Source organism: Vigna unguiculata, chromosome 9 (assembly GCF_037176805.1).
Source record: "Vigna unguiculata cultivar grain cowpea cultivar isolate G323 ecotype 2 chromosome 9, ASM3717680v1, whole genome shotgun sequence".
Classification (NCBI taxonomy): domain Eukaryota; kingdom Viridiplantae; phylum Streptophyta; class Magnoliopsida; order Fabales; family Fabaceae; genus Vigna; species Vigna unguiculata.
Window position 1 is genome coordinate 9529538 of NC_140800.1, and position 12725 is coordinate 9542262.

Below are 12725 nucleotides of genomic sequence, written 5' to 3' on the forward strand. Positions count from 1 at the left end.
TTAAACAATGTTTAGTTTTTATTTATTAGAAAGAATATTGTTTGTGTTCATAACTATCTTAAATAATATCTTTGTATTTGTCTTAGGAAATTTATCTCTTTTAGTGAGTAAAACTTCATGATCGTTAGATCACATCCTTTGTTTGACAAATTGTTTAGCTAAGAATGGTTATGTCTAAGAATACTCATGTATAGTCAGAAGTAATTGTATTAAAATAATACTTTATTTTAACTAGGAATGGTTGCATTCTAAAGCGTAATTGATCTTACTTGTTGTTGTGTTCTAAATAATATTTTGTGGTTAGGTTCCAATAATACTTGATATTTAGGTAATAGCGACTTATTTAACATAATGTTTAGCTATGAGTGATTAGGTTTATGAATACTTTTGCTTAGTTAGAAGTGACACAATGTCAAAAGAATACTTAATTTTGTTGAAAGGATTAAAAAATTAATAGATGACAATAAATTAGTGACTCACTTAACAAATTTTAAAAATAATTACATTTTAAAGTGTAATTGGTCTTAACTAAGTACAATTGTGTTCTAATCAACATTTTGTGGTTAAGTTCAAATAATATTTTATAATCCAATAATACTTATTTGATTTAAATAATATTTTATATTTAATTAAAAACAGCTTAAATAATGACCGTTTTGTATGTCTAGCATAAGTTCCTATAAAACTTTGTTTGTATCGATTAAAAATTGGGAGTAATTTGAGTTATTAGACAAATCAATATATATAAAAAAAATCTTGTATAAAATCTTTAACGATTTTTATTTTTTTTATATTGTATTTTATTAAACTACAACTAATCTAAGAAGATTTTTGCAAAATAATTTTTGAAAAGTATTTTTCATTTTTTTTCTTACTTGATTTTTTTTCACATTAAAATAAAAAAATTATAAAATATATAATTAAATTTATTAACTTATTATTATTCTCTCATACAATTTTACTATAATTTTAAATATAAATGAATAAATTTTATGAGAGGTGTCTATTTTAAAATTAGAGTTTGATGTATTTTTTTAATCTAACACCAAGTTTCTTCTAATTCTCTATGTGAGAAATTTATCCTCGCTGGTAACTAAGACAATCACTAAAATTATTCAATATTCAAATAGTATACAACTTTACCTAGGCCTATACTATTTTTATCCCAGTTTGAATACATTTTAAGATTTCTATTTATAACAATGTTTACAATCAAATTGATTTAAAAAAAAAGGTCTTTTTATTTGATTTTTGTAGGTCTACTAATGATTTAATTGAAATTTTGAATTAAAATTAAGAAGAGAACAAAACCAAAAAACACTTATTATAAATAAAACATTTTAATTAATAACTCGAAATCACACAGGAATATTCTAACTTAAAATTATTTTGTAATTTAATTACAATATATCTATATTTACTAAAACAAGATAATAATTTTGTATTGTAATTTTAGTTATCTATGTAATATGTTTATAAATATAAGAAAAAAAATGTTAACATAGCAATCATTATATAAAGCAGTGAAAATATATGAGCGTACGAGTGCATGTATTAACTTTTTTAATTTTATAAATAAATATAAATAATTTTATAAATTTTATAAAAAATAATTTTTATTTATTTTGTACATAATTTTTTTAAGTTAGAAAGATATCATGAAAACTACACAACTATGTAAAAACCTACTACTAAAAACACCGGACATAAATATACTTGAAAATTAAATTTAAATAACAGAAGATATGAAAACACATCAATAATTATTCTAGAAAGAGAAAAACCAAGAATTAATACATAATTGAAATTAAGTGCATATTTTTTCTTATAAATGAGAAAAGGAGAATAGAATTTTGTTTTTAAAAAGAAAAAAGGATTCTTAAATGATAGAATGATTAATGATGATGTGTAATGAGTGACATTTAGGTGTGACATTATTATTAAAGGGTCACGTGGTGATGCCAGGTCATTACCATGCAAAAGTTACTATGCTCACAGTTTTACTACACACTTTGCTTTTCCTGTCACAAACCTCTGTGTTTGTCGGCACCAACACTCAAACCATTAACCGCTTCAATTCCAGTCCTTAAAAGATGCTAACTGAAAAAAAATAAAAAGAAGTCTAATTTATATTTCAATATTCTAAGAAAAATTGTTGAATAATTAGGTCTAATAATAAAGATATACTAATTGTAAATAGTAATATCCCTAAACTGCAATAGTAAGTGGGTATAAGGTAGTTGTTTTGGGTAAGTGGGATTTGGCATTGATTAGTGTCCATCAATATCCTTTATTAGCATAAGCATTGTGATTAGTAGTTATGATGATTGTGTGTTTAAGGAACATAGAGTTATGAAGGTGCTAATATGATTCAATGTTCAACCTAACCTACAACTAATTAATCATAGTGGGTCTCTACCTTCACAACAACCTTTTATTCTTTATACATGAACAATATTAGTTGTAAAGAGCATCCATGGATGGAAAAAGCATACCTAGCTCTGAGAAAGACAATCCCTGTATTTTTTTTTCTGTTAGTTGGGACTATCATTGGGTTCAAATAAATAAGAATGATGAACAGTGTCGCTTGCACATGCAAATTTATTATTGTCGATTTTTTCAAGAGGGGATAAAAGAAAAACTGAAAAGTTCATAATTTTTTTCCTATTCATTGGTTCGGGAAATTGTCATAAAACTGAAAAGCCATTCCTCAAATTAATTTGGTCCCAATATTGGGATTTACAACTGTCGGTTGGACCGACAGGGATTACTATGGCTTCAATAATTATTTTGCTTTTGCTTAGCAAACGATCTGATGTAGACACAAGAAAAATTAATCATCAGAGTAGGTTGGTGAAGATATATAGAAGAATTTATTTAGTTATAGTTTTCTCTCAGTTTCTATTTCAGACTTCTCTTTTATAAATTTATGTAACGTTTGTTCTTCATACTTAATTCTATCTATTTTTTTAATTTTGTTACTTTTACTCAATTAATTTATAATATTTATTAAATTAACTCATCTTTTTTTCGATGTTCTTCTTTTATTTAATGTTAACGTCTCTTAAAAAATTGTCATATACATTTTTTTTTCTTTTCCTTTTTCTTCTCCCATCCTTCATTCCCAACCGTAATAGTAAGATATAGATATAAATAGATGAGTTGTTTTTTTAGAATATTAAATGATTTTAATATATTATTAGATTAAAAGAAGTAAAAAACTGTGGAGAAAGGGGCTCCTAAAAAATCTTCAAAATACTGGGCAAGCATTACTATCCAAGAGTCTTTTGTTCTCTTCCCTCCTTCACATATATGCTGACACTTTCTATCATCTTCTTGAAGATTGAATCAATGAAGGCAATCTCTGACTCTACTATCTGCTCCTACTAGTACATCTTTTGCATGCAAATTTTATGGATTGCATGTGATTTCTCAATAGTCTAGATGAAGCCTATTTCCATGGAGGTCATATTGTAATCTGATCCTCGTTAGATTCTGTTATGTATATGCTCAAGCTTAATTAGTGGTGCGGTGGTGTTCAAGAAAAATGTTAGTAGAATTTTTAATTTAGGTAAAAGGAACTAATCATTTAAGTATTTTTCTTGATTTTTAGCTTAAAAGAATTGCAAAAGTTATAAGTGTTTTTCTTGATTTTTAGTTAAAAAGAATTGCAAAAGTTGAAATTGTTGAATATTTTGTTGTTGCAATTAAATTTGGGACTTTTTGTATTCTGGGGGTGGGTTTTAACGTGGTGTGTGAGTGGTTTGAGCAAATTTGCTATGGTCATATGATAATGGGCATTATCATCCTTTTATTTTAATTATTTTTATGTTTTATTATTATTTTATTTTTTGGATTTTATTTGATATTTTAGCTTTTATTCAATAAAAATGAAAAAGATTAATGATGAAGATATATTTTACAAATAAGTGGAAATTTCAAAGATTTGGAAAGATTATCGACATAATAAGTGAAAAATTGACTAATAAAAAGTTAGATCAGTTTCGGTTATCCACATAGTTAGTTACTCAAATTCAAGTCAGAAGAATTGAAGATAATTCGAAAATATGGAGTTCAAGAGGACTAAAAAGATAAATCCAACATGGGAATTCAAATACAAAATCAAGTATAAAGTTGGAGGCCCAAATCATATTTCGTGTCACTCGCCTAATGAATCATGCCTAACTTGCCCAAAGAGTCATGCCTAACTCGCCCAACAAGTCAATTCGCCCAACGAGCTGTGCGTTTCAGAAAGTCTATAAATTAAGGGTCTGACAAAGGTCAAAAACAGACTTGGAGAGAGATAAACTTGATATTCATACAATTGAAGGTAGAAGGACATTCTGAAGGCTTGAGGCATTCAATTTCAACATCACTTTTGTGTTCAGTATGTTTAGGAGTAGCTAACTCTCTCATTCACGGTGGTTAGGTGTAATATATTCTTAATTCTCTGTGAATTTTTCATTCAATATAATCATTTGCCACAATCTCTTATGTTCTATTCTTGTTTTAACTGCATAGTCTATGAATTTTGCACATGCGAGAGTCTATACTGATTCAAAATATAATTTTGGAAACTCATATTATGATCTTTAATTGCATGTTCTAGATATGGTGCATATGTCGGAGTATCGGCTGATCCGAAAGATAGTTTGGGAAACCTGAGCAGGATAAAACAACTATTGATTTCACATGCTAGATATAGATGTGATTAGTAGTCATTCTTAAGCATCAACATATTGGCCATGAATGTAAATGTAATAGTAAAAATTGCTAGACATAGAGTTTTTATTATTCTAGTTTAGACTTGTCTGCGACGAAATCAAAGCATGTTACAAACGATGTGAATGTGAGAGACGAAAATAGGAATATATTGTTTGATGTTTTTACTTTGAATGAAATCGTGAAACTCAATCTCGATGAAGTTTTTATCTTATATTTTCCTCAATCAAGTTATTTATTTCCATTGTGTCAATTTATGTTTATATTTTACATATTATTTTCCCTTTAAACAAAAAATAGTTTGTTATTCTCATCCTTTATTAGTAACGAAACAATTAATTTACACCACGTTAGTCCTTGTGATACGATATCTGGACTTGTCCACTATATTACTTATACGATTTGGTACACTTGTCAACATGTAACACCCTATGAGAAAATTTGGAGTGAAGGAAAAATGTTATTATGCAGAATTTGGGAAGATATGATGGGAGTTTGTTTGGCTTATTTTGCGAGTCATGACTGTGTAATCCTCTTATACTAGGTATTGCCTCCTCTATTTTGAGAGGTAAGACCTTTTCCTTCTTTTCCCCGGGCATCTTCACAGTTTTGTCAGGCACTAACAACTTAACATGGACTCCACATTCATGTATGTTTCAAACTATGAGTGAGAATGCACATGACCCAAAACTCCCATGGTTGGCCAAGTGTTTGAGAAGTGGTTAGTAAACAAAAAATTAGGAAATCGTATCTCATCATCGCTTAGGCGAGCATGTCTCGTCTGAGAGAGAAAACAAGTCGCTTAAAACCAAGCAAGTTGCCTGGGCGAGATGCTCGACCCCTAAACTAGTAGCAAGTCCTGCAACTCTCGCTTAGGCGAGAGTGACCCGCTTGGGTGAGAATTGCAGCATTCCTCTCTTGGTCTTGCGCGAAAACAATCCAAAACCATACCAAAACCCAATTTAATCACTACCAAGCATTCTATTTCATCAAGCCATCACAATAACATGTTTTACACAAGTTTGAATCACCAAAACGAAATGTTTGACCATAGTTAACCAATACAGTTTAAAAACCCTCATCCAATTCATGGAATTCACCACAAACTATGTGCACAATATCAATTCCACCCATTTTCAGCCATAGTGCCTATAATACGAATTTAGCATCATGCAGAATATGGGAAATAACACAAACAAAGAATCACAACTGAATTCATATGCACATAAGGACAACTCCCCTAACTTGAAGTTCTTGATTAAAATTAAGAAGAAAAAGGACGCTTCTCCTCAAGTCTTCTCCCAATTCACCTCTTGTGCACCCAAAACTTGCCACTCCCAATCCGAATTTCGTTCTCCTTTTAAGCCAAAACAGACCAAAGTGCAGAAAACCCTTCTTTCTCCCAGATTTTGTCTTTTATAGGTCTTCTAATGTTGGTCTAAAAAGCTAAACAAAAATTGGGCTTTATTATGGGTTTAATGCCTATTCGATGGTAATTACAGGTCTTCTAATGTTGGTCTAAAAAGCTAAACGAAAATTGGGCTTTATTATGAGTTTAATGCCTATTCAATGGTAATTACAGGTGGTTTTTCATACCCCCTTAGGGTTCTCTCTACCTTTTCACCTTCACTCCAAACTAAATTTGGCAAAAATAAAGGTTAATTTCGGTCTATCAAGGTTTGAACCCGTGACCTTCCACTCATAAGGCCAAAGCACCACCACTATGCCAATTCACATTTAGTGATAACTATTATAATTCTATATTTATGATATCACTCACTATTCAGAAATATATTAACAAAATGATAATAAGTCAAATAATACACAACAAGCATACATAGGACTCGAACCCAAGTCCTCTCACATAATCAAAATACTCTTAACCATTTGAGCTAATACTTTTCCATGTCCTACCAATTAGCATTTAATGACATTCAAGTTTCCACCTCCCACCTTTAATTAATTAATTATTTAATTAATTAAATTTTCAGCGGGTCTTACATAGTCATTTTCAATTCTTCATACGCTTGGAACTTCCTACTTCCTGGGCCAGTTGTCACCACTACATGTTGTTAGTGTGGACTTCGTCTTTATATTCTTATACATGTTTCAAGTCATCATTTATTCTTGGGAGACCATTGTAGATTTGATATTTTTATGAATAATTGTGGTTGTTCGTGATGTTAGTGCAGGTTCTAGGCATGGCTAGAGTCTAGTCCTTTAGGTTTTTCTTCCATTTCACTTCTTCGAGTATAAACAGAACTTGAACCTCTGATGTTGTGCCCTCGAAGATATAGAGAATGACCCTTGTATAAGAATTGAGAGATGAGAACGTCAGCGATTGCGACTTCTACGTTTCGACATTGTTCACAGTAGTGTCAATTGTCGTTAATGCCTTCAGCTACATTTACAATGAGGGTATCAAGTCCTTTGAGAAGAGCCAAAAGTAGTAAATGGAGGAAAGTTATTAGTCACTAATTCAGTCACTGATTCAGTCACTGATTCGGTCATTGATTCAGTCATTGATTCGGTCACTGATTTGGTCATTGTTTCAGTCACTAATTTCAATCACTAATTCGGTCACAAATTCAGTCACAAATTCGATCACTATGATCAGTGACAAACATATTAATGACCGATTTTTTAGTCACTAAATCAATCACTGTTTCCATTAGTGACCGATTTTAGTCATTTAGTGAATGAATTTTCAGTCACTATTTGATGTTTTTCTTGCAGTGAGCTCGCGTTGAGCTTCTCATCGTTGCCGAGTGTTGTTTCGCCTAGGAATGGCGGGTTATTATAACTTAACATCGTCGACATTCTATTATTTGATACATCTTGACGAGGACGAAGTTTTCATGATATTGTTCATGGACTCATTCGTAATCATGACCTTCATCATGGTCCTCTTATGCATTTAACTTTGCTGGGAAAAGAAGTTGCTAACATGATGAATCAGAGAATGTCCATTAATAAGTTTAGCATGTTGCATCAATTGTGTGAATTTTGGCACATCTAGCATCCTTTGAATTTTCAGATGAATTAAAGCTCGATGCAATTGCACAAATTTAATGTGTACCAACATAAGTTCATAGATAGTAAATATAGGAATAAAGACATTAATAAATTACCATATACATATTATAAAAGTAATAGTATTAGTGGGTCCCATAATGATATAAGGCATTGGAATTCTTCCATTCAATGGAACCCAATTCTAAGGAGAAAAAAGAAACTCACATGTTGAGTCATTTAGACACCACCGTCACACCCCATTAGCATGCATGTGTAGGTTTTGTAAGTGGCAAGGATGGGATGTTGGCATCAACATTCATGATGATGTCAACAACATTAAGACGAAGAATGACGTTTAGGACCATCAAAACATTTCTTATGTTGGTGAGTTCCATGCTTGCGAGCCTCGCTTGCTTTCGCAAACCAGCACCTAACATGGTTAGTAGTAAGAGAGGAAAAGGCAACAGAGCATTGATAAGTGCCAAAATTCAGTAAAGATTCATAACAAAATCTAGTTCTTATGCTTTTAATTTGTGTTCATTTCATATTGATTCTCCCTAAATCTAAGTTTCAATCACATGCTTCCAAGTTTTGATTTAAAGAAATCATTTGATCCTATTTTGTGTAATTTTCAGGTAAATTATAATTGAAGGAGGAAAGAACAGAAGAAGAGTGAAAGGAGAAATGAAGAAACAGAAAAGAAACTCTGCAGGGTCGCTCAAAACCAAAGCATGCTCGCCTAAGCTAAAGCCACGGCCGCCATTCTTGCCTAAGCGACGCAGGACCTCGCTTAAGCGAGCGCTTGTGCAGTGGAGACCCTCTCTTGCTGCCATTCTCGCCCAAGCGAGATCAGATGCTGCCAATCTCGCCTAAGCGAGATCCTTTCTTCAGCTCGAAGTACTCTTGCTCGCCTAAGTGAGATATTGGCTTCAGCACGTCTCGCCCAAGCGAGAGGCTTTCTTTAGCATGAAGAATGTTGTCTCGCTCAAGCGAGACTCGGGTAGCTTGAGCGAGACCTTCGTGGAGTATAAATACTCCCTGAATCAGAAAGTGAAAACCAGCTAGAGATTTTGGAAGAGGAGTGCATCCGTGCTGCAGAGCTACTACCAAGAGCATAACACAGATCATATTTCTTCTTCTTCTTCTTTAGTTCTTAGGATTTGATAGCTACCATGAGTGGCTAATCTTCTCCTTTGGGATTGAATGTAATCTACTCAAACTGGGATGTAATCTGGTGATATTTATATATAGCATTTCTGTTTTACTCAATATTGGTATTATTGTTCTGCTCTTAATGCTTACTTCTATCTGATCAATAAATGTTTTGATTTTGATTTTTAGATCTGACTAGAAAGTATTTCTGAAAATCTGATTTGAACAATGATACTTGATATACTGTGATGCTAGGAATAGATCTCAATATATCAATTGCTTTTAACACTCGATCCTAATGCTGGATAGTTTGTTGAATATGTGAGGAATCAATATTCAGGGAACTAATCTTATGAATTTTATACGCGAGGGATCGGTATAAATGATTTTTGAGTGTGCATCAATATTGGTATTTTCAGATGTTATGTATTATATTCATCCAGATTACAGACAAGGGAGATAGATGAAATTCAATCCCAGTTTCTTTTATTGATCTTTTAACTAATTTTCTATTTTACTCTATTTTATTTATGCAATTTAGTTTAACTACCGATGATCCATCAAATTAAAATTTCTGTATATATATGCTGATTGAGATAATTAATTATTTTCACTGAATTCGTTCCTCGTGTGTTCGACACTCTTACTAAAAAATCATTATACTACAGTTGACTTTTGGTACGCTTGCCAAGAGACCAACAAGTATTTTTGGCGCCGTTGCCGGGGAACGGTGTTCTTTTGAAATTTCTAGTTATCTCATCCAACTTTGTGTATATTTTTCTTTATTAGATAGCTTATTAAAATTTTCCTTTGTACTAATTCTTGCTTGAGCTATTTTGATTTATGCTCTTAAGAGGTTAGGTTCCTGAAGATCGATTAGCATTAGACCCGGAGATAGAAAAGACAACGAGAAGAAACAGAGGCAGAAACAAGAAGAAGCAAGGAAAGACAAGGGAAGAATCTTCCAGTACTTCCATCACACCTCAATTAGAAAACATGGAGAATCAAAGACCAGCTCCAACCAGAAAGACACTTGGAGATTATGCTATGCAGCAAGGACCAAGATATTTTTCTAGCACAGCAATACCACCCACCACTAAAACTCTGGAGATGAAGCCAGCCTTCCTTAGCTTAATCAGTTCTCATTAATTCACTGGAATGGATAATGAAGATCCATATACTCATCTTTCTACATTCTATGAATTGATAGGAACCATGGGCTTTCAAGAAGGAGATCTTGAACATGCATACATGCGTTTGTTTCCTTTTTCTTTGGCAGGTAAAGCAAAGGAATGGCTTAAGTCACATCCAAACCAGAGTTTGAACAGCTGGAAGGATGTTAAGGAGAAATTCTTGAAGAGATTCTTTCCACCATCTCGCTACATCAAAGCCAAAGCTGATATTTTGACATTTAGGCAAGGACCAGATGAGCCATTTTGTGAAGCTTGGGAGCGATTCAATTCCTTATTGAGGAAATGCCCAAATCATGGATTTGAAGATATTGCTCAGCTGAACATATTCTGTAATGGTCTGAGGCCTGACACCAAGATGATATTAGATGGAGCAGTAGGTAGAACAATGATGAGTGTAGATGCAGAGCAAGCAACAAGAATCATTGAGGCATTAACATCCACAGATCATCAAGCTCATCATAATAGGCAAACTGTTTAGAGGAAAGGAGTGCTTGATCTTAGTACTACAAATGTAATCTTAGCTCAGAATAAAATTCTGACTCAACAGATTGAAGCACTGACGAAGCATATGTCTACATTACTAGAGCAGTTGCAAGTTGTGCAATCCTCTCCCAGTCAACAACCCATGAGATGTGACTTTTGTGGATGCGATCATCCAAATGGTCATTGTTCATATCAGAGTAGCTCACAAGGAAAAGTTCAATACGTGAGTAACCAAGGAAGATCAGGAAATTTCTCCAACAATAATAACTTTTCACAGGGGTGGAGAAATAATCCAAATCAGAATTTTGGATGGAAGCAAGATGTTGGTCCTTCAAACAGACAATCTCCTTACCAACAGCAACAACAACAGTATCCTTCTGTGCATGACAGAACAACTAAACTGGAGGATACTTTAGAAAAGTTTATGCAAGCTTCTTTGACCAATCAGAAAAATACAGAAGCTTCAATTAGAAATCTTGAAATACAGGTTGGACAGTTGGCTAAGTAATTATCAAATCAACAAGCAGGTCAATTTTCAGCCAACACTCAGACTAATCCGAAGGAGCGCTGTAATTTAATTACTACCAGAAGTGGTAAAATTGTGGGAAGAAGGATTGGAGACAACCTGGTTGTAGAGGAAGAGGTGTTAGAGGAATCAGAGAGAAAGAAAGAAAAAAATGAGTGTGAGGGAAAGGAAGAACAAAATAAAAGAGAGTTCTTAAATAGAAGAGAAGAAAAAGAAGAAAAAAATAAAAATAAGGAGAAAAAGAGGGAGAAGGGTGAGAAACAGGTACCCCAGTTGAAAAACCTTCCATACCCTCAAAACCCTTCCAAAAAGGACAAAGAGAGACAGTTTGCAAGGTTCATGGATATTTTCAAGTGACTATAGATTAATATTCCTTTTTTGGATGCTATGGAGCAGATGCCAACTTATGCAAAATTCATGAAAGAGCTCCTAACAAAGAAAAGAAAATTTTCTGAAGAGACAGTGGAGCTGGAAGCAGGGTGCAGTGCTATAATCCATAAATCATTACCTCAGAAATCCAAAGACCCTGGGAGCTTCACAATTCCAGTCACAATTGGAACATTGCCAGTAGATAAAGCATTGCTCGACTTGGGTGCAAGTGTAAATTTGATGCCTCTGTCTATGGTACGTAGAATAGGAGATCTGGAAGTAAAGCCTACAAGGATGACATTGCAATTAGCTGACAGATCTTCGAAGTATCCATATGGAGTGGCAGAGGATGTTTTAGTTAAAGTTGACAAATTCATATTCCCAGTCGATTTTGTTGTGATGGATATTGAGGAAGACATTGAAGTCCCTCTGATACTGGGAAGACCTTTCATGAAAACAGCCAAGGTCATTATTGATGTTGATGATGGCAAACTGAAGGTCAGAGTGCAAGATGATGAAGTCAACTTTAATGTATTTGAGGCAATGCAACACACTAAAGACAAACAACAATGTTTCAAAGTGGATGTGATAGATGAAACTTTTTTATCAGCTAGGAAGCAAGTGACAAAAGCAAACCCTTTAAAAAAGGCTTTAGCTGGTGTTCATGATGATGAGGCAGCAGGAGAAAAAAGAAAATTACAGCTGCCAGAATTGGAGGAAAGGAGACTCAACACTTGAGTCCTCTAAGCTCTACAAGGGGAAGATGAAGGCTTATCATGACAAGAAAATTCTCAAAAGAGAATTTTATCCAGGCCAATCAGTGTTATGGTTCAATTTCAGGTTGAGATTATTCCCTGGAAAGCTAAAATCAAAGTGGTCAGGACCATTTCTTGTCAAAAATGTGAAACCTTATAAAGCCATTGAGTTAGAGGATCCTGAATCTAAAAGAAGCTGGATTGTAAACGGGCAAAGGTTGAAGCCCTATCTTGGTGGTGAGATTGATAGGCTCGCCACAACCATTCAACTAGACGAACCTTAAATGAAACAGGCGTCAAGCTCATGACGTTAAACAAGCGCTTCCTGGGAGGCAACCCAGTGTTTTAATTATGTTCTTGCATTTCAATTTCATCTTGTGTGATTAAATGTGTTTGTGTATGTAATTATGTGTTTGTGTTTATAGTTCTATGTTTGTGTGTAAGAAGGTGAGTTTTTAGCATTCAATCATCTCAATAAGGCAAACCATGCACTTTTGGTGTTTTCAAACA

General features: G+C 33.2%; 1 protein-coding gene and 1 non-coding gene across 2 annotated transcripts; one reads left to right on the forward strand and one right to left on the reverse strand.

Moving 5' to 3' along the window:
• Positions 1-10047: 10047 nt before the first annotated feature.
• On the forward strand, positions 10048-12198 carry LOC146883506 (uncharacterized). Its single transcript, XM_085666593.1, has 3 exons — positions 10048-10509; positions 10630-11052; positions 11488-12198. Exons 1-3 carry the CDS (start codon positions 10048-10050, stop codon positions 12196-12198), a joined length of 1596 nt encoding a protein of 531 aa, XP_085522719.1.
• On the reverse strand, positions 10276-10382 carry LOC114164920 (small nucleolar RNA R71). The gene has a single exon (XR_003599655.1). It is a non-coding gene; the product is annotated as a small nucleolar RNA R71 (small nucleolar RNA).
• Positions 12199-12725: the final 527 nt, after the last annotated feature.